General features: G+C 45.8%; 1 protein-coding gene across 3 annotated transcripts in view; it reads right to left on the bottom strand.

Annotated features, from left to right (window-relative positions):
* The window catches only part of mtmr3 (myotubularin related protein 3), a gene marked incomplete at its 3' end in the record, with an annotated part of 78,317 nt that overhangs the window by 29,251 nt on the left and 22,889 nt on the right, over nucleotides 1–26,177 (bottom strand). For all 3 annotated transcript variants that reach the window (XM_079517361.1, XM_079517363.1, XM_079517362.1), the window contains exons 6-13: nucleotides 18,232–18,314; nucleotides 16,991–17,157; nucleotides 15,303–15,399; nucleotides 13,953–14,066; nucleotides 11,353–11,594; nucleotides 7,686–7,817; nucleotides 5,736–5,847; nucleotides 3,205–3,400 (exon numbers count right to left, since the gene is read on the bottom strand). In XM_079517361.1, the coding sequence (XP_079373487.1) occupies nucleotides 3,205–3,400; nucleotides 5,736–5,847; nucleotides 7,686–7,817; nucleotides 11,353–11,594; nucleotides 13,953–14,066; nucleotides 15,303–15,399; nucleotides 16,991–17,157; nucleotides 18,232–18,314 (1,143 nt within the window). The remainder of the gene's footprint in view (nucleotides 1–3,204; nucleotides 3,401–5,735; nucleotides 5,848–7,685; nucleotides 7,818–11,352; nucleotides 11,595–13,952; nucleotides 14,067–15,302; nucleotides 15,400–16,990; nucleotides 17,158–18,231; nucleotides 18,315–26,177) is intronic.

The following is a 26,177-nucleotide window of genomic DNA, read 5'->3' as shown; positions in this document are numbered from 1 at the left end:
GAAAAATAGCAGATCTACAAGCTCGTAGCGCGCCACCGAGTGGCGCGCTACGAGCTTGTAGGTCTGCTATTTTTGAAAAGTCGAAGAACGACTGACACAGAAACATAGCTTTTTCAGAAAACTGTCAGGATGTAGAAGACATTTTTTAGAATCTGATCTCAGGTCAAAATGGGTTAACTCAACCACCGCCAGGCGGCGCTGGCGATAGTTCAGCGACCGCCACCGTTCACCACCATCCTATTTGGTTGTAGAAGAAGAGTGCCTCCTCGTCCGGACTAATAACTACATAAGAGTCTTTGGAAGCGTTCATATTTTAGACACGTGGTCAACGGGAGTTGCTATTGAACACAGTCACTGTATTCATCCAGCGCGATCTGCACTGGAATTCTCATAAAAAGGCCTAGAAAGGCCTCATCCACCACCTTCCTTTTTTTCCAATGCATTGTGGCTGAAGGGAAAGCCAATCGAACATGGAGCTGCCGATCGGCGAGAGCTTGAGATGAGTTAACACTTAATGATATAAAGCAGGATCGCTGTTATAAATTTTTTTGACAGCTCCCGTTGCTAGGCAACACCTTGTTCAGAAGCTCCCGGGCATGTTTTGCGCGTAGCCGTTCACTTCCTGGTTTACGGCAAGGACTGTCTAAAGAGGACGAGACGCGAAGACCGTACGGGCGACGCCATGTTGCTCACATGGTGCTCCATGGAAGGAAAGAAACATGCGCAGTTGAGACCAGGAAGTTGGACATGACAAATCATAGATATGGCGCAAATGGCCCAGCAGATGGCGTGATGCCAATGAAAGGAGAGATTTGTGCCATATCTATGATTTGTCATGTCCAACTTCCTGGTCTCAACTGTGCATGTTTCTTTCCTTCCATGGAGCACCATGTGAGCAACATGGCGTCGCCCGTACGGTCTTCGCGTCTCGTCCTCTTTAGACAGTCCATAATGACAAATCTTCCCATTATGTCTGAATCTACGGCGCTCTCCATGGTTTTGATCAGAACGCAGATGTTCTGTCCTCATTTCTGACTTCACCAAGCATCTCGTTTTGGAATATTAACGCTTCTAAAGAGAGAACAGACGAGGTAGTAATGGAACATTATACCTCCCGGTTTTGGGGGGGAAACGGAAGGCGGGGCTTTTCAGAGTAAAATCTGCCTCATCTGCTTGGCACTCTAGCGCCTTTATTCTGAAGAACTCTGGCAGCATCATAAGTGTTATTAAGCCCAATATTGCCTTCGTGAATATATACAGTATATAATACACATCATCATCGCATTATGTTATGCTTTAGCTATTGAAAAATAGCAGATCTACAAGCTCAGAGCTTGTAGGTCTGCTATTTTTGAAAAATCGAAGAACGACATAGAAACATAGCTTTTTCAGAAAACTGTCAGGATGTAGAAGACATTTTTAGAATCTGATCTCAGGTCAAATACCCAATCTACAAGCTCACAAAGTGTGAGGATGTGACACTCTTTTAATTTGACGGAACATGCCTCAATGAATGAATAATATACAAAACCAAGATATTAAAGTTGTAATGGTTATACGTCCAGAAATATTTGTGTTAATGTGTATTATTTATGCATCATACGTATGCATGTGTATGTTATATGTCAAACCATTCTGTCCACTACACACTTGCTATGAATAGATATTATGCTAATCACGCACCAATGTTGTTGTTATATTATTTTATGTTGAAGTACACACATTTCACTGCCCACAATATTGCATCAGCCATATTGCAAACATGTGACAAGTGTAACATAAAATAAATAGGCCAATATGGAAATTCTTGGCCGATACTGATGTTTACAATAACAATTTAGAGGATAACTGATGAGTTTTTGTTGTTTTTATTTCACCCTTTTGTGCCAGAGAAACAAATGCATGTTCAATACAAGAAATCCATTTTCAGAATCTATAGCTTGGTAGGCTGCAGATCACCAACACGCCAATGCAAAATGTATGCTTAATATCAACAACATATACATATCGGCTACTGCCATCAGTTAACACCCCGACCGTCTAAAACATAATCTTTGAATAGAATTGGACGTAATGATTTAGATCAACAGTTATTCACGTTTTAAGATTTTCGATCTGATCCGCTAAAATGGGGGGGTAACATTTTGGATGACGTCCCAACCGGAAATTACATGGAATGTTGCCCAACAGACGCTCCCAGCCTGTGGAGCGATGCGATCGGTTTTTATATCAATAAATCTCCGTCCTTTTATTAATCTCCGTCCCGAGCGCTGCGGCGCTAGTAATTGACAGGACGGAGAACTCCGTTCATGCCGCTCAGGGTGTTAATGTCAGGTTAATTTGCCGATACCGATATTGTCCGATAACCGCAAATATGGTCAGATACCGATATGTGGCCGGTACTGTTCCGCATGTTTCTACACCATACTGTCCATGCCTAACAGAAACAAACTTTTCAGTATTACCCATATTGCTTCAAAGATCATCGGACTTCCCACACCAAACCTTCCAATATCACTTGACACGGATTATCCCCTGTATCGCTTTTTCAACCTCATGCCATACAACACCTTACCATGGAAGAAGGTCAGTTTTAGTAGCAGCTTTGTCCCCTCAGCCATCGCGGCATTAAACAAACTGCCCCGCTGATAGGATGGTTCTGTACACAGTGGGGGGACCTCATAGTTTTGTATTGTCGTGGTGTAATGTTTTCTGTACTATGTGTTGTTTTGTTGCGAGTGTTGAACAGACCTATGAAGATGAATATCCTTCGGGACAATAAAGATTATTATTATTATTATTATTATGCATCGGTGCATCCCTAATAAAGTAAATATAATGAAAAGATAACTAACTTCGTCACTAAGTAAGCACATGTTGTGAGTGCATCTCGAGTGGGTACCATACCTCGATAGTGCGGTAGTAGGGGTCGGTCCATACCTCGATAGTGCGGTAGTACGGGTCGGTCCATACCTCGATAGTGCGGTAGTACGGGTCGGTCCATACCTCGATAGTGCGGTAGTAGGGGTCGGTGGTTACCTCAATAGTGCGGTAGTAGGGGTCGGTCCATACCTCAATAGTGCGGTAGTAGGGGTCGGTGGTTACCTCGATAGTGCGGTAGTAGGGGTCGGTCCATACCTCGATAGTGCGGTAGTACGGGTCGGTCCATACCTCAATAGTGCGGTAGTACGGGTCGGTCCATACCTCAATAGTGCGGTAGTAGGGGTCCAGCAGCAGCTTGGACAGCGCAGCGATCTGCGGCGTGCGGTCCCATCCGTCGGAGCAGTGCACCAGCACGGGGCGGTGGTCTCTGTCCACAGCGTTGACCACCAGCAGAGCGGCCTTCAGCAGCAGGGACATGTGCTGCAGCCACTTGGTGCTCTCCAGGGCAGACAGCCAGCTGCAGGCAGGGCGCACAGACACAGACACAGACACAGACACAGACACAGACACAGACACACACACACACACAAAAAAAGTTATTATTCAAATTGAGTTTTGTTTTTTCTTTCCCTCCATTTTTAGTAGAATAGCTATAGAATAGCTGATCTACAAGCCCACAACGCTTTGCAGCATGACATGTTGAGAGCTTGTAGATCTGCTGACTGCTACCCATCAAAGCCATGTGCTTGAGCTCCACGATTCAATAGTGAATCACAGACTCATTATTTAAGGGGTAGAGTGGCCGGAGGGATAACCGCAAGGTTGCCAGTTCGAACCCGGGCTCCCCTAGAGGTAGTGTCGAGGTGTCCTTGAGCAAGACACTTCTGAACCCCTAATTGCTCCCGATGTGCAGGTTGGTGCCTTGCTTGGTTTCCTCATTCACATCGGTGTGTGAATGGGTGAATGTAATGCACAATCTATGTAAAGCGCCTTGGATAAAAGGTGCTATATAAATGCACCATTTACCATTTAACAAACTGCGTGCGACGTAAGGGCTGTTTATATAAAGGAGGCCAGTGCACTGCATGTAGCACACACTACATCCCACACACATTTATTGGATCACACAAACACACTGAATCACTGACACAAAGGGCCCGGTCTCTTCGCTAAGACACAATCTCATTATGAGATCAAGCATTAACCTATTTAGACCCGAGTCGCCTTATAGCGGCACTGAGTGCCGCGCTACAAGCTTGTAGATCTGCTATTTTTGAAGAATCGTGACAATGAGTGCAAATCTTTTATCCGTGCACAGCAAACGTTCTAAACTCGTATCTTTGCTTCTGGGAGGTCTCTGGGAACAACATATTTTCAGGTGGGCGTCGGCGGCCAATTATATGTAATTTGTGGGGGGTCCTTGACATGAAATAGTTTGAGAACCAGTGATAAAGAAACATACATTTTTCAAAGAAACCGTCACGATTTAGAAGACATTTGTAGAATCTGTTCTCAGGTCTCAATGGTTTAAGGAGCAGGATTTTTTTAGCACGCTCCCAAGTCACAAGAATTCTCCCTTTGACTTTATCTGCCAACCACTGCTTGGAGAATGATGCTACAGTATTATCAATTTAGAGTGCTTTCAATAGTTTTTGATCCGAGGGTGGTGCTCTGTGATTCAATTACAGTTCACTGTACAGTACAAATGGAAAGACATGACTTGTTGTAGTCTGAGAGCTTGCCAAGCCGCCTAAATCGGGAACGGATGTACAACAGAGGTCGAAACGCATGCGATCGCTAGTTACTAGAGCTACTGAAACCATGGGTTGGACACCTTTGGGATCATGCATCCAGGTTACCCGGTTAGGACTCAAAGTTGGGCTCGTAGGGCAGTGGTTCTCAAAGTGTAGACCGGGGATCCTAGGTTCCAAGGGGTCCCCTAGCCTGGAACTCACCTATGCTTGTTATGGCATAGGCAGCTCCCGGCAGAAACTATGCGCAGCTGCTAGACATGAGACTAATTAATTAGAGCGACAGAGAGAGAGAGAGGAGTGTGTGTGTGTGTGTCAATTTAACAAAGGTGCAGACGATCAGAAATCAGCAGAGAGTGAGTGATGTTTGCGCTACTCTATGCCGAATTGAAGTGGACTTTCTTTTTTTCTCCCTGGAAATAAAAACGTCCGGGGATCCTAGGTTCCAAGGGGTCCCCCAGCTAAATGATTGATAGATGGGGAACCAAATGGGCCCCAAGAGGTCTGCAGCTCTGAGAGTGTACGAATGGAACCAACTGGACACTTCCATTTGGTACCATTTGTACACACTCAAGAGTTATGGGGGGGGGGTCCGTTGCCTGGCGGCCGAGCTACACCAGGCTTTTCAAAGCGCGTGTGCGAGTATATACGCACAAATGCACGCACGCACGCACACACACACACACTTAAAGTCTGCGTATTAACCCATTTTGGGCGGGAACCCCTTTTGGTGTTAGCATTATGTTATGCTTTAGCTATTGAAAAATAGCAGATCTACAAGCTCGTAGCGCGCCACCGAGTGGCGCGCTACGAGCTTGTAGGTCTGCTATTTTTGATAAAAATCGAAGAACGACTGACATAGAAACACATAGCTTTTTCAGAAAACTGTCAGGATGTATAGAAGACATCTTTAGAATCTGATCTCAGGTCAAAATGGGTTAATGCGGGGCTCGCGTAGTAGCCGCGTATCACACGCACATGCGCTCGGTGTATCTCGGCCGTAATGCCGGAGTCTTTTTTTAAAAATTAAAACGCTGTGAGAACCACCGCCACGCCCGGCGCTCTGGAAGATAAGACGGGTGCCGCTGGAGGGCAACTCACTTGGCCGGGTCAGGCATCTGGGTGCAGAGGAAACGAAGGGACTGGAAACTCTTGCGGATGGAGTGGATGTTGGCCATGCCCATGAACACCACCTCGCAGTTGGGATAGTACTCTGGAGGACCAGGGAGGGAACACAAGCATTGGTTGAAGCCGTTATCCTGATGGAATTTGCATGCATTTAGTGGTCAGGGATGGGAACCTTGAGGATTTCGACGATTCCGGTTCCTTAACGATTCCGTCTTAACGGTCCGATTCCTTAACGATTCCTATAGGAGAGTTCTAAATGGACCCTTACAGGACTGTAACTCAGAGAGAGTACAAATGAAACCAAATGGACCCTTACAGGTCTGTGACTCAGAGTACAAATGAAACCAAATGGACCCTTACAGGTCTGTGACTCAGAGTACAAATGAAACCAAATGGACCCTTACAGGTCTGTAACTCTGAGAGAGTACAAATGAAACCAAATGGACCCTTACAGGTCTGTAACTCTGAGAGAGTACAAATGGAACCAAATGGACCCTTACAGGTCTGTGACTCAAGAGTACAAATGAAACCAAATGGACCCTTACAGGTCTGTGACTCAGAGAGTACAAATGGAACCAAATGGACCCTTACAGGTCTGTGACTCAGAGAGTACAATTGGAACCAAATGGACCCTTACAGGTCTGTGACTCAGAGAGTACAAATGGAACCAAATGGACCCTTACAGGTCTGTGACTCAGAGAGTACAAATGGAACCAAATGGACCCTTACAGGTATGTGACTCAGAGTACAAATGGAACCAAATGGACCCTTACAGGTCTGTGACTCAGAGTACAAATGGAACCAAATGGACCCTTACAGGTCTGTAACTCAGAGAGTACAAATGGAACCAAATGGACCCTTACAGGTCTGTGACTCAGAGAGTACAAATGGAACCAAATGGACCCTTACAGGTCTGTGACTCAGAGTACAAATGGAACCAAATGGACCCTTACAGGTCTGTGACTCAGAGAGTACAAATGGAACCAAATGGACCCTTACAGGTCTGTGACTAAGAGTACAAATTAAACCAAATGGACCCTTACAGGTCTGTGACTCAGAGAGTACAAATGGAACCAAATGGACCCTTACAGGTCTGTGACTCAGAGAGAGTGAAATTAAAACGTTTGAGAACCACATGGTATAGTAATTGTATAGCAATTACAATTACTCAAGTCTGACAGTGTGATAAAAAAAAATGGTTCCAGATACGATGGAACCGATTCCTGTTCTTCAATCTGGGAACCGGATCTGGGTCCCAATCATAATTAGTAGTCAAGTCAAAGATGCGAGTGCCCTGCTCAACAGCAGGTCATTCCACTGGCGATTTCAAAACGAAAAGCGATATACTATGCCAAATAAAACTCGTTTTTTTACATTCGTTCTGTGCATGTTCAAAGCCACACCCTGAGCGGCAAGGACGGAGTTCTCCGTTCAATCAATTAGTAACGCCCAGCGCTCAGGACGGAGATCGATCAAAAGGACGGAGGTTATCGATATCAAAACAGCTCGCATCGATTCGCTCCACAGGCTGGGAGCGTCTGTTGCGCAACATTCAATGTTATTTTCCGGTGGGACGTCATCGAAAATCCCCCCCCCCCCCCCCCCCCATTTTAGCGGATGAGATCGAAAATCTTAAAACGTGAATAACTCTTGATCAAAATCATTCCGTCCAATTCTAAGCAAAGATTACGTGTTAGACGGCCCACCGCGGTCCCGTCGCTAGTCGCGGTACAATTAGTCATACCTCCCGTTGTCGTCGGATCGCCTCGGGAGTGTTTTGGCTACACATCAAGCTACTTCAGCTACATCCGGGATAGCATCCGGTCCGTCGCTAAATGTGCTCCGCTGCTATAAATCGCTGGGCGCTCTGATTTTATGGATTAAATAACCCCCGGGGCGTTCGGGGTGTTAAGAAGCACCGACCTGGGCACTCGCAGCCTCCGCCCTTGGCCCTGTTGGCCACAGCCGCAGCGTATGACCTGGCGTCCAGTATGAGCAGCTTGTGGGGCTGAATGGCCAGCGTCTCCACCTCAGAGCTGTTGGTCAAGGACGATTCTAGAAAACAGAAAACAGGAGCAGGGTGAAAACACTGAGCTGTTGGTCAAGGACGATTCTAGAAAACAGAAAACAGGAGCAGGGCGAAAACACGGAGCTGTTGGTCAAGGACGATTCTAGAAAACAGAAAACAGGAGCAGGGTGAAAACACGGAGCTGTTGGTCAAGGACGATTCTAGAAAACAGAAAACAGGAGCAGGGGGAAAACACTGAGCTGTTGGTCAAGGACGATTCTAGAAAACAGAAAACAGGAGCAGGGTGAAAACACTGAGCTGTTGGTCAAGGACGATTCTAGAAAACAGAAAACAGGAGCAGGGTGAAAACACTGAGCTGTTGGTCAAGGACGATTCTAGAAAACAGAAAACAGGAGCAGGGTGAAAACACGGAGCTGTTGGTCAAGGACGATTCTAGAAAACAGGAGCAGGGTGAAAACACGGAGCTGTTGGTCAAGGACGATTCTAGAAAACAGAAAACAGGAGCAGGGTGAAAACACTGAGCTGTTGGTCAAGGACGATTCTAGAAAACAGGAGCAGGGTGAAAACACGGAGCTGTTGGTCAAGGACGATTCTAGAAAACAGAAAACAGGAGCAGGGTGAAAACACGGAGCTGTTGGTCAAGGACGATTCTAGAAAACAGAAAACAGGAGCAGGGTGAAAACACGGAGCTGTTGGTCAAGGACGATTCTAGAAAACAGAAAACAGGAGCAGGGTGAAAACACTGAGCTGTTGGTCAAGGACGATTCTAGAAAACCGGAGCAGGGTGAAAACACTGAGCTGTTGGTCAAGGACGATTCTAGAAAACCGGAGCAGGGTGAAAACACTGAGCTGTTGGTCAAGGACGATTCTAGAAAAAAGGAGCAGGGTGAAAACACTGAGCTGTTGGTCAAGGACGATTCTAGAAAACAGAAAACAGGAGCAGGGTGAAAACACTGAGCTGTTGGTCAAGGACGATTCTAGAAAACAGAAAACAGGAGCAGGGTGAAAACACTGAGCTGTTGGTCAAGGACGATTCTAGAAAACAGAAAACAGGAGCAGGGTGAAAACACTGAGCTGTTGGTCAAGGACGATTCTAGGAAACAGAAAACAGGAGCAGGGTGAAAACACTGAGCTGTTGGTCAAGGACGATTCTAGAAAACAGAAAACAGGAGCAGGGTGAAAACACTGAGCTGTTGGTCAAGGACGATTCTAGGAAACAGAAAACAGGAGCAGGGTGAAAACACTGAGCTGTTGGTCAAGGACGATTCTAGAAAACAGAAAACAGGAGCAGGGTGAAAACACTGAGCTGTTGGTCAAGGACGATTCTAGAAAACAGAAAACAGGAGCAGGGTGAAAACACTGAGCTGTTGGTCAAGGACGATTCTAGAAAACCGGAGCAGGGTGAAAACACTGAGCTGTTGGTCAAGGACGATTCTAGAAAACAGGAGCAGGGTGAAAACACGGAGCTGTTGGTCAAGGACGATTCTAGAAAACAGAAAACAGGAGCAGGGTGAAAACACGGAGCTGTTGGTCAAGGACAATTCTAGGAAACAGAAAACAGGAGCAGGGTGAAAACACTGAGCTGTTGGTCAAGGACGATTCTAGAAAACAGGAGCAGGGTGAAAACACAGAGCTGTTGGTCAAGGACGATTCTAGAAAACAGAAAACAGGAGCAGGGGGAAAACACTGAGCTGTTGGTCAAGGACGATTCTAGAAAACAGAAAACAGGAGCAGGGTGAAAACACTGAGCTGTTGGTCAAGGACGATTCTAGAAAACAGAAAACAGGAGCAGGGTGAAAACACTGAGCTGTTGGTCAAGGACGATTCTAGAAAACAGAAAACAGGAGCAGGGTGAAAACACTGAGCTGTTGGTCAAGGACGATTCTAGAAAACAGAAAACAGGAGCAGGGTGAAAACACTGAGCTGTTGGTCAAGGACGATTCTAGAAAACAGAAAACAGGAGCAGGGTGGGATGGATACATGACGCGTGCAGTATATTCTGTAATCTTTACAAAAAGCTGTTGTACCCAACAGCTGTTGTACATTCCGTTTCTAGATCAACGTTTCAGCTAACAATAAAGGAACACAAAAGACAGCAGAGAGAGAGACAGGGGCTACAACGATGATTGATGATGGTTATTTGGAATGGAATTAAAGACATGGCAGCACTTGATACTTGGAGACCTTCCACATTCAACATCAAACGTCACGTAAGGAAATGAGCTGTCTGTATATCCATTTGAGATTCCACATGACATATGGAATGTTGTGATATCTGTGTGCGTATGTGCGTGCGTGCGTGTGTGTCTGCGTCCGTGTGTGTGCTCCTTCTGACAACAGCTCTCTCCATCAGACAGGCCCTGACAGGTTACATTTCTTGAACGGTGTCTGCTGCAACTCTCTCTCTAAGCAGATAGCAAGATAAGACTCGGGCTGAAAGTATGTGTCTGCTCAGTGTCAATGCACAGACATGTCTGCTGCGGGTAGTGTTGTGACGGTAGGTGCATGTTGTGACACAACGGGTGAGTGCTGAGCTCTGTGTTATAGGCCTGTCAATGCCGCTGGTTTAGTATGTATTGTGTGCGCGCGCATGTGCGTGTGTAAGCAAACAGTTTCAGGCATGTCAGTGCAATTTGGATGTTGCATGCATGTATGTTGGATGTACATGATGTGAGAGGAAGCACTTAACTGGCCACATTATGCAGTGGCGTTGCTTCAATGCATACCAGAGGCGTGTTTGAGTCAGGGCGCGTACGTTGGTCCGACATGCAACAGTCCGGGTTAACCCATTCAGGCCTGACGTCGACATTTTAAAAAAAAAGTTTTCTAAATCATGACAATTTTCGGAAAGATTTGAGGCACATTTTAACGATTTTTCAAAAATAGCAGACCTACAAGTTCATAGCGCGCCACTCGGTGGCGCGCTATGAGCTTGTAGATCTGCTATTTTTCAATAGCTAAATTATAACATAATGTTTAAAACGCTAACGCTAACGTGACATGGATGCGTTCCAGGTCTCAATGGATTAAGACACATGCGTGTCCGATTAACCCATTCTGGACGGGAACGCCTTTTGGTGTTTTAAGGATTATGTTATACTTAAAACACTGCTATTTTTGAAAATGTGGCGCAAATCTTTGAATGCATATTCTTTCAGAGCGTTTTTAACTCAAATCTTTGCTTCTGGGGGGGGGGGGGGGGGGGTGTCCCTGGAACAACATATTTTCAGAAGGGGGGGGGGGGGGGTCCCTGGGACAACATATTTTCAGATGGGGGTCGGCGGCCAATTACATATCATTTCTGGGGTCCTTGAAATGAAATAGTTTGAGAACCACTGACATAGAAACGTAGGGTTTTGCAGAAAACTGCCCTGATTTAGAAGACATTTTGTAGAATCGGCCTCAGGTCTAAATGGGTTAAGACTCACCCGTGGTGGTTCCCCGGCCGCGTGCGGTTGGGGTTAGGTTAGGTTTTGGGGTTAGGGTGTCGGGACTGATTGCGTGTCGGACTGTTAGCACGTCGGACCAAAGACATGCCCCCCGTGTGAGTCAGACACTCACCGAAATCTGTGTCGGGCAGGTCAGTGCCATTGCTGCTGTAGGAGGTACCGTTGGTACCGCTGGTACCGTTGGTACCGCTGGTACCGTTGGTGCCGTTGGCCAGGTGTTTGCGGGAGCTGCCGTCCACGGCGCAGGCCTTGGCGATGGACTGGACCAGGTGCTCGTCGTCCGCGTTCCTCCAGCCCCACCAGCTCACCTCGGGCTGGCCACAACGGGCGATGACTGCTCCCGTGGTCTGGTGCCTGGAGGAGAGAGAGGGGGAGAGCGAGAGAGAGAGAGGGAGAGAGAGGCCATGAGACAGTGAGTCAGCAACAACAGACTCCAATGTCTGCAGGGGGGGGGGGGGGGGGAATGCAATTCCAGAATGAGAGTATAGCTTTGTGCTTATGGGGCATGATGCTATGGCAACACAACTTAGATGAGGGTACGATATGGCCTAAAGCATACATGGGCAACTGGTTAATGTCAGAATACTGATACGTATATTGTTGCCGTTACAATTCCATTAATGCAAACATGACCCGCTTTAATTACTTCATTCTATATTAGTAGCTTAACCCATTCTGGGCGGGAACCCCTTTTGGTGTTAGCATTATGTTATGCTTTAGCTATTGAAAAATAGCAGATCTACAAGCTCGTAGCGCGCCACCGAGTGGCGCGCTACGAGCTTGTAGGTCTGCTATTTTTGAAAAATGGAAGAACGACTGACATAGAAACATAGCTTTTTCAGAAAACGGTCAGGATGTAGAAGACATTTTTAGAATCTGATCTCAGGTCACAATGGGTTAATGGGTCTATTTTATGTCCAATATATTTGTATTTAGTTCATAAAGTTAACATAACTAACTATAATTAAAAGGCATTTTGAAATGAAATAAAAATGTTACTTTTCAGGATAAAAAAAAAATAAGCAAAAATAAATAAATCAGGATTTCAAATAAAACATAGCAAAAATAGCTGATCCACAATCTCAAAACGCGCTGCACTGCGACGCGTTTTGAGCTTGTAGATCAGATATTTTTTGCTATATTTCATCTGCCATTTTTGCTACGGCAGTAATATGCAACGTGGCCCTCTGGAGTGAGTGTGGAAATATAGTGGCCCTCTCCATCGTTAAAGTTGCCCACCCCTGTTCTAAAGGTTTACATTCCTTCCAGAGTAACAGAGAGCCTTCCAGAGGCTCTCTGTTTCTGGAAAAGCTATGTTTCTATGTCAGTCGTTCTTCGATTTTTCAAAAATAGCAGACCTACAAGCTCGTAGCGCGCCACTCGGTGGCGCGCTACGAGCTTGTAGGTTCCCACCTAAAAGGGGTTCCCGCCCAGAATAGGTTAATCCATTAAATCATAGCGCCCAGCGATTTATAGCAGCGGAGCACTTTTACCGACGGACCGGATGTTATCCTGGATGTGGATGGAGCAGCTAAATGTAGCCAAAACACTCTAGAGCCGATCGACAACAACGGGAGTTATGATTAAATCTAACACAGGGTCTTTTCTTAGAATTGGACGGGATGATTTAGATCGCGAGTTATTAACGTTTTAAGATTTTCGTTCTCGTCGGCTAAACAGGGGGGGGGGGGGCATTTTCGATGACGTCTCACTGTTACACAACATCGAGTATTGCGCAACAGGCGCTCCTAGGCTGTGGAGCGATGCGATCGGTTGTGATATCAATAATCTTCGTCTTTTGGATAAAACTTCGTCCTGGGCGCTGGGTGTTACTAATTGAAAGGACGGTGAACTTCGTCCTGGGCGATTGGGGTGTTAATTATAGTGGTACACAACTTTTATAAGAGTTTTATCCACATTTTGAGTTATTCACTACATTTGATCATGGAGGACACTTACTGATGGTGAAGCGTGGATCTATCTGAAACCTGCAGGATCCACAGGTTTATCAATATTTAAATAGCCTTAGTGCCTACGGCCTACTTTTCTTCTAAAACACAACAGTGTTCTTCCGGAAATGGCAGCCTCCTTCCTCTGGATTCCGGGAGGTGTAGTTCCAGACTCTATATAGCATTCAGGAGGTGTAGTTCCAGACTCTATATAGCATTCAGGACTGGTGTAGTTCCAGACTCTATATAGCATTCAGGAGGTGTAGTTCCAGACTCTATATAGCATTCAGGACTGGTGTAGTTCCAGACTCTATATAGCATTCAGGAGGTGTAGTTCCAGACTCTATATAGAATTCAGGAGGTGTAGTTCCAGACTATATATAGCATTCAGGACTGGTGTAGTTCCAGACTCTATATAGCATTCAGGAGGTGTAGTTCCAGACTCTATATAGCATTCAGGAGGTGTAGTTCCAGACTCTATATAGAATTCAGGAGGTGTAGTTCCAGACTATATATAGCATTCAGGACTGGTGTAGTTCCAGACTCTATATAGCATTCAGGAGGTGTAGTTCCAGACTCTATATAGCATTCAGGAGGTGTAGTTCCAGACTCTATATAGCATTCAGGAGGTGTAGTTCCAGACTCTAGCATTCAGAGGTTATTGTGGAATAGTTGTCTGGCTATACGCGAGACTAGCCAAAGCCAAGGTCAGTCAGAACAGCTGAAGGGGAGAGAAAGAGAGAGACAAAACACACAGACAGACCTGTAAACCACGGCAGGGAATCTCTTCCAGGATCGGAAGGCAGCCACGTTCTCCAGCTCCTTGTCAGTGATCCACGCTGGCACCAGGAGCTGCTGAGGGTAGCTGGAACAGAGCCTGGCAGAGTAGAGAGAGAGAGAGAGAGAGAGAGAGAGAGAGAGAGAGAGAGAGAGGCAGAGTGGAGGGGTCAGAGAGAGAGAGAGAGAGGGGCAGAGTAGAGGGGTCAGAGAGAGAGAGAGAGAGAGAGAGAGAGAGAGAGAGAGAGAGAGAGAGAGAGAGAGAGAGAGAGAGGGGCAGAGTGGAGGGGTCAGAGAGAGAGAGGGGCAGAGTGGAGGGGTCAGAGAGAGAGAGAGAGAGAGAGAGGGGCAGAGTAGAGGGGTCAGAGAGAGAGAGAGGGGCAGATTGGAGGGATCAGAGAGAGAGAGGGGCAGAGTGGATGGGTCAGAGAGAGAGAGAGAGAGGGGCAGAGTGGAGGGGTCAGAATAGAGGGGTCAGAGAGAGAGAGAAAGAGAGAGAGAGAGAGAGAGAGGGGGGGCAGAGTGGAGGGGTCAGAGAGAGAGAGAGAGAGAGGGGCAGAGTGGAGGGGTCAGAGAGAGAGAGAGAGGGGCAGAGTAGAGGGGTCAGAGAGAGAGAGGGGCAGATTGGAGGGATCAGAGAGAGAGAGGGGCAGAGTGGAGGGGTCAGAGAGAGAGAGAGAGAGAGAGGGGGGGGGGGGCAGAGTGGAGGGGTCAGAGAGAGAGAGAAAGAGGGGCAGAGTGGAGGGGTCAGAGAGAGAGAGAGAGAGAGAGAGAGGAGGGATCAAAGAGAGAGAGAGGCAGAGTGGAGGGGTCAGAGAGAGAGAAGGGAAGTGAATGACAACAAACTGGGAGAGTAGGAGAGAGCCTCGGCCTGCACGGGACACCTAATCCTGGGCCGGGCCCCTTATCTCCACACAGGGCTCAGCACCAGCACCAGCACCAGCGAGCGAGCGAGCGAGCGAGAGAGAGAGACACACACACACACACACACACACACACACACACACACACACACACACACACACACACACACACACACACACACACACACACACACACACACACACACACACACACACACACACACACACACACACACACACACACACACACACACACACACACACACACACACACACACACACACACACAGTCTGACCCTGTGCCGTGTGCCAGCAAAAACACAGGGGCCCGGCAGAGATCACTCTCCTAGCCAGGGGGGAGTTACAGAGTGAGAGAGGGCGTCATCAGTGCGGTGGTGGTGGTGATCGGGAGGTACAGACGGGACAGTGGAGTCGAGCGCTGACTGAAGAACACCACAGGACGGGGCCAATACCTGAACTTGCTGTTGATGTCCGAGATCCTCCAGGCGTTTTGGGTGTCGAAGCCCATCCGCTCCACCTCGTTCTTGAACCAGGAGGTCACGTGTTCACCTGCGGCAGAGGAGGAGATGATGATGATGATGGATAAGACCAGAGCAGTGGAAAAGCAAGGTTATCTGAGGACTTGCAAGAGGGTGCCAGGCGGGTGGGTGGGTGGGGGGGGGGGGGGGGGGGGGGATGCAAGACGGAAAGGCAAACATACGGGTAGGCCGAGATCGAGCAGTGTTGAATTCGTCGACTATACGAAAAATGTTCGTCGACTACCTTTTTTCACCGACGAAAACTAAATGGAGACTACATTGACGATTTTGTCAACAAATAAAAAACGAGACTAAAATGTTAGGAAGGCACTAGTGGGACAAGAGATCCAGTATAAGAAAAAGACAAGTCATTTTACACTTGGTTACATGCTGCAAATAGCCGATCTACAAGCTCGCAATGCGACGCGTTGTGAGCTTGTATTTGCAGCAAGTGTAAAATCATCATCACAGGCCCGCCAAAATACATTTTAGTCAACTAAATCAACTGTAGATTTAGTCAACTAAAATCGTATGACTAAAACTAGACTGAAAGGTCCTTGCAGAGTGCAGACCGGACGTGGAAAAACGCTGCTAAAAATCTGAAAAACGCAGCAGTGTGCAGGGACCTTTACATTAAAACATTCCAGGTGACTAAAATGTGACTAAAACTAAATGAAAACAATTCAAAAGACTCAAACTAAAACAAAAATCTGGTGTCAAAATCAACACTGGGGAGGAAGAGATACAGAAGTGAGTTGTTTTTGGAAGCAAATTTTGATTTTAGTTTTAGTCATACAGAAACTATAGTAAAATACGCACATCACTTCATGGAGGTGCTGGGTTCAAAAAGTAACATATGAAAAGAGAAGGGAAGCCGCACACTCATATGCTCCGAAGGATACATTTATTGACGACGTTTCGAGCCAAGGCTCTTCATATGGTCAAACTCAAGATGTCAGTGATCCACCCACTTAAATAGACACCCATGGGTCACGTTACTAGTCAGTGGGTGGAACCAACACAACATGGTCATTAGATCAATTCATGAAATATCATTAAATATAGTGTTACACATTTCTCAAATCCACAGCAGTGGAATAAGCAAAAGGACATCATGATTATTATAGAATCTAGGATAGTGATTCACATAATCAGGTATTATTACTTAGGCAACAATTCAATTCAAGTTTTAGTCATAGTCTCTTCAATAGTTTTCATTTAGTTTCAGTCACATTTTAGTCACCTGGAATGTTTTAGTGTTAGTCTAGTTTTAGTCGACTAAATATCATAAGATTTTAGTGGCGGGCCTTGATGCCGTCGTAATGACTGATTTTACACTTGCTGAAAATAGCAGATCTACAAGCTCACAGCTTGTAGATCAGCTATTTTCAGCATGCAACCAAGTGTAAAATGACTTATACTGGATCTCCTGTCCACTAGTCCCTTCCTAACATTCTAGTCTAGTTTTAATCTTTTGACGAAATTGTCAATACATTTAGTCTTAGTTTTAGTCATCATAGCTTAGTTTTCATTTAGTTTCCATTTAGTTTTCGTCAGTGAAAAAACGTTAGTCGACGGACATTTTTCGTGCGTGCGTGCGTGTGTGTGTGTCGGCAGTGCACCTGGTCTACACAGCTCTCCGTGCTGCTCCTTCTCCCCGGCGTACTCCTCCATGCAGTAGGCGTGGAAAGCGAACGAGAAGAGGTCCTCCAGGCGAGAGGGAGGGCGCACCACGGCCGCCAGGCGCTTCAGCCACTCCTGGCACTGCTCGAAGGTGGAGAACTGACACCTGTGTGCCGGGATGGGATGGAGAGAGGAACCGTCACGTGAAAACGTTTTGTCACCCTTGTGTTTTTGCGAGGCCAAATGAATCATTTGGTAGTACGGCTGAACAGACTTGACCATCGGCAATTTGAGTTCAAATATGCCAAATTCTTATTTGCACAAATGTATGTAGGACAGCTTGCGATAGAGTATGTATGTATGTATGTATAGTATGTATGTATAGTATGTATGTAACATTTGCATACTAGGGATGTCCCGATCGGATCGGGTGTTCGGAAAAATGACCGGAAACGAGAAACAAAACGTGATCGGGACATACCGAATGCATACTAAAACCCGATCCGCCCCATTATCATTCAGGCATTTTTTGCTTATTGAGATTACCAAGAGCAACGATGAATACCACCCAATCTTTTTTTTTTTTTTATATATCTCGTACATACCCAAAACCTAATTTATTTACAAAGACAACAAACAATTTGCAACACTTTGATCTAGTGTCACCGTTCCCAAAGTGGGGTCCACGGACCCCTGGGGGTCCGCAACCCATAGCCAGGGGGTCTGTGAAATAATTCAGATTTAGTTTCTGGCTAGTGAATTATGTAATGTGTCATATGCGAGGGCTTTTGGAGAAAAATGAAAGACTCACATAAAAGTTGTGAAAATGTGGTTGCGCTTTGATTGAAAAGTTTTAATACAAATAGTTCCAATGGCATCTAAATGTAAGGTTGTAAGTAAATGCGTATTGGTGTCGCGAGGATGCGGGGGTACTTGTAAAAAGTCCAAAACTTTTAATTTATACCTACACTCACCCAGGGGAAAATAAGGCTGGATATTTGATAAAAGTATGGCTCTTTTCGACTACGAAGAGTCACCCAGAATCCTCCTCGAGAACCTGAAACCTTCCAGAACCTCTGAAGTTCTGTGATTATGCCGGTCATAATATGATAACACGTTGCATCGCAATCTGCGTCCATCATATTGTTCAGGTTACACACACACACACACACCACACACCACACACCACACACACCACACACCCACACACACACACACACACACACACACACACACACACCTGACAACTTTGCAGTCCTTGCAGGTGACATGGAGCTGGAACATGTCGCGACACTCTGCGCTCTCGATGAGCTGAAGAGGGACCTGGGAGTATAAGAGAAGGCACAGATCAACTTAAAGTAGCAGATTCGAGTGTTATCAACCCATTATGAACCAGCAGGTTACTTATCAAGACCAGTTAATGGAGCCAGTAGGCTCGACTGGAGCAGAGACGTTGTTAACCTAACCTCAGTCTTAAAGGACCACTTCACCACTTTTCAACTTCTCTTCCTATAATTGGTCCTAACTAATGTTCATGATAAAATACCACATTTTTTTCCTACTCAGTCTGTGTCTCATAGAAAGGCTGTGGGCAGTTCAGAAACCCGTCCACCAGTGACATCATCGATGGTGAATCCAAGCTAATAGAAACAGCAGGCTTTATTTTCCTGAAAAGTTGAAATGCAAAAGTTGAAGCCATCGTTCTCACGATAATAAAAATCTAAATATATTTTAAAACAAATCTTGTTTAAAGAAAAATCTGCCTAATGATGATGTCACTGGTGGACGGGTGTCCGAACTGCCCAAAGCCCTCCTATGAGACACAGACTGAGTAGGAAAACATGGTGGTGTTTTATCATGAACATTAGTGAGGACCAATTATATGAAGATATGTTGAAAAGTGGTGAAGTGGTCCTTTAACCGGTCACGTAAGCAAGCGCAAAGCCAAGTTGTTGTACAGCGCAGTTACACAATGTTTTAGCTTCGGCGGCAGTCATTTCACTTCCGCGACTCCTTATCGCAGCCAGTATAGGCTCCAGTAGAGCCTACTTACGTGCGCCATTGCATGGTCTTGGTGAGTAACCTACTGGTGATTATGGGTTGATAGCATTCGGAGCGGGTGCTTACAATCTGATATGGAGACCCAAGTTAGCACTGCAGGCCAACTTTCTTTCTCCTCACACGGATGAAACGTGGGGGACAGGTGTCACGGGGCCGATTGGTGGATCCAGTATAGAGACAGAAATGCACTGGGTTTTAAGCCTGTCCATGTGTCCTTATTATCCTTATTATAACGACGAGGTATACTTAAGTAAATCACCAGGCAATTTACCCGCTTGCTTGTAAGCTGCTAGATGTGGCTACATGCCAAAACTTTTTCACCATGATGTGCTTAACAACTCATTAACTGCCAGAGTGGCTCTAGGACAGTCTGCAGCCACTGCCAGCGTTTTTGTAGCCTGTCTTTTGCCAGACACACAACGTCGATGCTTCCTTCCCAGTAGGAAGCGTCAGTGAATCCACGATATGTGTCTGTGTGTCTAGCGTTGTTGAGCATTCTTACGAATCTTTCAAGACCCACAGAAATATCTCAAAAGAAAGAAGAGTCTCTACTTTCACCAGGGAAACAAAGTGTGTTTCTGCCATGTTCCGTTCTTTAGTTCCGTTCTCGGCATTTGAATGAACAACTTGTTCACCAAAGATACCTTTTTTTGTGAAACTCGATCGATCCGATAAATGTCCCGGCTTGGTTTTGATTTTTTTCCCCCGGTTGCCCTCTGATCCGGAAGCCGTAGGCCTCACTCAGACCTTTACTGCATTGTGAATGTTGTGAGTGTCATGGCCACTGTCAATGTTGTGAGTGTCATGGCCGCCCCAATGCATTTCCAATGGGAGTCACATGGTTTTTGGACTACATTTTGGACTACAAGCTGTTGTATGGCTTTCAGCTGTGTTTCGACTGCGCCCCTCCCCCTCATACAACACAATGTTGAGTCAAACCATGTGACTCCCATTGGAAATGCATTGGGGCGGCCATGACACTACACAACATTCATCCAAGAAGCATACAGCAACGCAGTAAAGGTCTGAGTGAGGCCTTAGATGAACTCACAGGTTTGGTAGAGCGGCCTCCGTCGAAAAACCAGTGAAAACACTGACGTCTTTAGAGCGTTGGATTTGAAATGACGTATTATAGACAGCAATGGCGGTCTCCCTTGCAGAGGGACAACTGAAAACAACTAGGCGGCAAAATGTATCAACGACCAGCCAAATAATGCATGCAGTTCATCCACTCCAGGCAGCATGAAACCCATAACCACAAGCGCCAGGTTAGTAGTAGTGGTCTATTCTACACTTTATACAGTTGGGTGCCACCGATTTTTTTTTTAAATCCTTCTAAATCCTCCAGTTTTCTGAAATAAATATTTTCACGATTTAAAAAAAATAGCAGACCTACAAAGCTCGTAGCGCGCCACTCGGTGGCGCGCTATGAGCTTGTAGATCTGCTATTTTTCAATAGCTAAATTATAACGTAATGTTTAAAACACCAAAAGGGATTCCCGCCCAAAATGGGTTACCTGTCCTTTTGCGCAGATCACGCAAACCTCAGCAAAAAGAAAAGGACAATATCGATGGCCTCCAACTGTATGTACTTGAAAGATGCACTGCAAATCACCATCGTGCCAACTAAGAATCAGTGATGCAATGCTCTTTTCCAACGTGACCTTCAATAGCATAGTTTGCATCATGCTGCCAACAACTGGTAGGATGCAAACCAGTCATACAGGTTACTTCTTGTGAAGGCAAACTGGGCATTTCCATGGACGGTTATGTAACGTAGCATCTCCCCGAACGCTCAATAAACACAAGACTATCCCTGTTCCTAAAAAACAAACACTAAAACACAGGAACACCGGTGGAGCTGATCTGTATTATCATGTTAATGATATTTTCTAAGCAAATTCTATCCAAAGTACAGAACGGCAATGTGCTTATGACTCGTGAACATATTTTGAATACTGCAGGGAAATAGCAAGACTACTTTGTCTTACTAAGCCCCGCTAACTAACGCGAGCTAATAAAAGCGGTTCTTGCAAACTGACGCGAGCTAATAAAAGCGGTTCTTGCTAAATGACGCGAGCTAATAAAAGCGGTTCTTGCTAACTGACGCGAGCTAATAAAAGCGGTTCTTGCTAACTGACGCGAGCTAATAAAAGCGGTTCTTGCTAACTGACGCGAGCTAATAAAAGCGGTTCTTGCTAACTGACGCGAGCTAATAAAAGCGGTTCTTGCTAACTGACGCGAGCTAATAAAAGCGGTTCTTGACACACAGTCGAGTCCAAAGCCATGCAGGATCCTGGACAGGCAATCATCAGCACGTTGAAACACAAAAGGGGAAGGCATTATATAACAAACACTGGATTTAAGCTTACAAAACGTTATTGCAATGACTTGACCAACAAGGTCGTCTCTTGAGCAACTTCCTCGTGAGCCTGTCCAGCTGTTATATACACACACACACACACCGGTATATAATACACAATAACGTATACAGAGATAGCGCATCGTGTTAAGAGATAGCACCTCCTGTTGTGTGGGTGGGTGCATGTTTTGCTTTCGTGTTTCAAGTCTTTTATCCAGCTCATTTACCACAAACGGGTTGGGGAGGAGTGCACACCGCTACTGCCTCTCAGCAGGTTAACGAGACGGCCACAAACACACACACACGCACGCTGTTAACCACCCCACGCTGTGCAAAGACGCTAGAGGTACTTACTGACACTTCACAACAACAATTTTGCTATCCGAAAAACAAACAAAAAACAGAACAAGGAACAATTACAACAATTTTACCTTTATATTTACACAGATGTGAAATCCCATTTGAGATACAAGATATCTTTAACTAGTAGGGAGCACATCAATGAATGTGCTATGTTAAAACTGGGCATGCCGCATGACTGTGTGACTGGGCTTGCTGCTACTGCTGCTGCTGACTACACACACACACACACACACACACACACACACACACACACACACACACACACACACACACACACACACACACACACACACACACACACACACACACACACACACACACACACACACACACACACACACACACACACACACACACACACACACACACACACACACATTCCTGACGTTCTTACATCCCGCGGAAGTTTTAATTCATACTCTAATCTACATCCCTAATCTGGCTGCTGCCAAAATTCCTGGGCTGCTTGTTAAAAGGGCTTCGATGCTCGTCCTGCCCGGTCCACATTCTCCAACACGCCCTCAATAGCTCTCTCTCTCTCTCTCTCTCTCACACACACGCACACACACTCACACACACACTTTCTGTCTTTTCTATCTCTCACCCTCTATCTCTCACCCTCTCTCTCTCTCTCTCTCTCTCCTCCCACACCCTCTGGCAGATTGCTGAGCACCCAAACAGCTGCCATGTGATGCAAACGCATCATGAAATGTGTGAGTCTCTCCGTTTGATGCGAATAAAGCCTAGATCAGGGGTTCTCAACCCGTGGGTCGCGACCCCTCGGGGGGTCGCCAAATTATTTTAGGGGGTCCCCAAATTATTTTCAAAAAAATAAAAAATAAAAAATAAAAATAAATATTTTTTTTTTCACGATTTTTCAAAAATAGCAGACCTACAAGCTCGTAGCGCGCCACTCGGTGGCGCGCTATGAGCTTGTAGATCTGCTATTTTTCAATAGCTAAATTATAACAATGCTTAAAACACCAAAAGGGGTTCCCGCCCAAAATGGTTTAAGGTTATTGTAGCAGTCAATTTATATTGGGGGTCGGGAGGGGGCGGGGCGGGGGTCCCGAGACATTGCCAAAGCATTTCCGGGAGTCCCCGGCCAAAAACGTTGAGAACCCCTGGCCTAGATGATAGAACTAGGGCCTCATTCAGGTCCAATTAACCCTGGTGCTAACACATGGCCTGCTGTGTGCCAAAAGTGAAAGTGACACAATCAAGACGGCTGTGCACGTCATGTGCAACTAGCAGAAAATAGAAATGCACGTTAAGATCAATGTGAAGAGGACTTTTGGGGCGATATTAAGGAAAACATGTGTCCTAACTGCGTGCCACAAGTTAAAGGTAACGCATGTTTTTTGTCTATGTGCTCTCTACACACAATTTGGCATATACTGCCAGGTGTTTTGTAATTCCCACACGAAGAGGGTTTCCATTCTGCAAGTCTGACTCTTAGAAATGAGTATTAAGAGAAGCATAACAACAACAAGTAATTCTTCAGCCTGTAAATAATGAATTGCATTTTGTTTATAGCGCTTTTCCAAATGCCCAAAGCGCTTTACAATGGTTCATTCATTCATACATTGGGAGGTGAAGCGGCGAACAGTCGACGCCAGCGTCCTCACTTCCCACATTCACACACCAATGGTGGCGAGCTCACACCGACCGACACATTGGAGGCAATGTAGGGTTCAGTGTCTTGCCCAAGGACACTTCGACATGTGGACAGGAGGAGGAGCCGGGATTCGAACCGCCGACCCAGGGATCATTGGACGACCTGCTCTACCTCCTGAGCCACAGCCGCCCAAATCAATGTTTGCTACTTTCTAGACCAGGGGTTCTCAACGTTTTTGGCCGGGAACCCCCGAAAATGCTTTGGCAACGTCTCGGGACCCCCGCCCCGCCCCCTCCCGACCCCCAATATAAATTGACTGGTACAATAACCTTAAACCATTTTGGGCGGGAACCCCTTTTGGTGTTTTAAGCATTGTTATAATTTAGCTATTTAAAAATAGCAGATCTACAAGCTCATAGCGCGCCACCGAGTGGCGCGCTACGAGCTTGTAGGTCTGCTATTTTTGAAAAATCGTGAAAAAAAAATTAAAAAACAAAATCTTTTTTTCTTTTCTTTTTTTTAAAATAATTTGGGGACCCCCTAAAATAATTTGACGACCCCCCGAGGGGTCGCGACCCACGGGTTGAGAACCCCTGTTCTAGACCACACAAAATCAAATTTTAAAAAACCAACGCTGGCACTCTGCAACAGTGCGACTCGGAGGGAAATGAAATAGCCGTCTTTCTAGTGAAAAGGGGAATAAGTACACTCTACTACTAGTACCGACTGACTTGAGAACACGTTGCGATGAAAGGTTCTTTTTCCAGAGCGACCCGACGTGGAGGATAAACAAAGCCACCTTCTTCCTGACACGGTGAGAAGGGGTTGTGACTCTCATCCATCGCCAGTGGAACTACAGCAGCCATAGCAACGGTATAGCCTCGGAAACCCAGACGTTTTGATTTCCAGGGAGAAAAAAAAAAGTCTGGGTCCGAGTCCACTTCAATTCGGCATAGAGTAGCGCAAACGTCGACCACTCTCTGCTGATTTCTGATCGTCTGCACCTTTGTTAAATTGACGCACACACGCACACCCGTACACACACACACACACACACACACACACACTCCTCTCTCTCTGTCGCTCTAATTAATTAGTCTCATGTCCAGCAGCTGCGCACAGTTTCTGCCGGCGGATCCTGCCGGGAGCTGCCTATGCCAGGGGTTCTCAACATTTTTGTCCGGGGACCCCCGAAAATGCTTTGGCAACGTCTCGGGACCCCCGCCCCGCCCCCTCCCGACCCCCAATAAAAATTGACTGCTACAATAACCTTAACCCATTTTGGGCGGGAACCCCTTTTGGTGTTTTAAGCATTATGTTATAATTTAGCTATTGAAAAATAGCAGATCTACAAGCTCGTAGCGCGCCACCGAGTGGCGCGCTACGAGCTTGTAGGTCTGCTATTTTTGAAAAATCATTTTTTTTTTTTTTTTTGAAAATAATTTGGGGACCCCCTAAAATAATTTGGCGACCCCCCGAGGGGTCGCGACCCACGGGTTGAGAACCCCTGCCATAGAAAGCATAGGTGAACTCCAGGCTATAGCAACGGTAGCTCAGTCGGTACCAGTGGTGGAAGGTAACTAGGCACTTTTACTTAGGTACTGTACAATTTTGAGGTATTTGTACTTCACTTGAGTATTTCCAATTTCCAATACTTTCACTTCTACTCCACTAACATCTCAGAGCCAAAATGTGTACTTACTTACTCCACTACAATTATTTGAAAACTTTAGTTACTAGTTACTAGATTTTAATTTTGATTAGAAAACATACACTAACCACTTCAACCCTATACACCCTATACATCTGCTATTTTCAATAGATTTTGTACACATTTTGAACTTGTGAAATGGTACATTCTGCACAATGAGTACTTTTACTTGTAGTAATGCCGATACTTTTGTACTTTTACTCAAGTACATTTTCAATTCGGTACTTTTACGAAGCAGTTCTAAATTGCAGTATTGGTACTTTTACTTAAGTAAAACAATAGAGTACTTTTTCTACCGCTGTTCGGTACACAGGCTTTTATTTTCGTTCGCATTTGTCTCAAAAAGAAAAAGCCTGGGGGGGGGGGGGGGGGGGGGGAAACCATAGAGTATAAAGAAGGATAGAGACCGAACTGGAGCGTTAGCCCCCCCCCCAGTGGAAGTTGCTCAGTGGCGTTTTGAAGCACCCGGAAGACTTCCGGAAGTATAATTATAACTCAATGGCTCGAGCGAGCGGAAGTTTAGCCTAGCCCAGGCTTTTCATGTGACGTCATGAACGTCCGTCCACTTCCATTAAGTGCTGCAATTCCACATTTCGCCAGTAGGTAGTGGCATCTTCAACGTTGGATAGCCTTACTGGGGGCTTGGGGGGAAACCCATAGAGCACCGAAGTCTGACGTCACTTTCAGTAGAGGGCGCCACAGGTTCATGTATTTTTTTATTTGCATTGAAATCCCCATAGGGGGATTTTAGGTCGCTTCATATAAGAACGGTTTTAAAAATAAACCGATCATCCCAGCCTTTCTGTCAGGGGGGTGTCGTTAATGATGTCCATTAATATTTGATACAGCCAGTTTCTGGAGAAAATGGAATTAATGTGGCCGCAAAAGTCTTGAAACTACTAGCAATGTCGCTGCTAATATACGTCACGCCCAGCTGTCAACACAATACATTGCGTTCCTGAGATTCCTCGTTGACGTAAGCTCAGCTGGCAGTGACTCGACTCGTAGTAACCACGAAACATTAAATATAAATAAAAAAACTAAAAAAAAAAACTTGTCAGTTTCTTTTTC

This window comes from Electrona antarctica, assembly GCF_951216825.1.
Source record: "Electrona antarctica genome assembly, chromosome: 12".
Lineage (NCBI taxonomy): Eukaryota > Metazoa > Chordata > Actinopteri > Myctophiformes > Myctophidae > Electrona > Electrona antarctica.
Note: the sequence above shows the minus strand (reverse complement) of the source record. Positions and strands in the feature narration are given on the sequence as shown.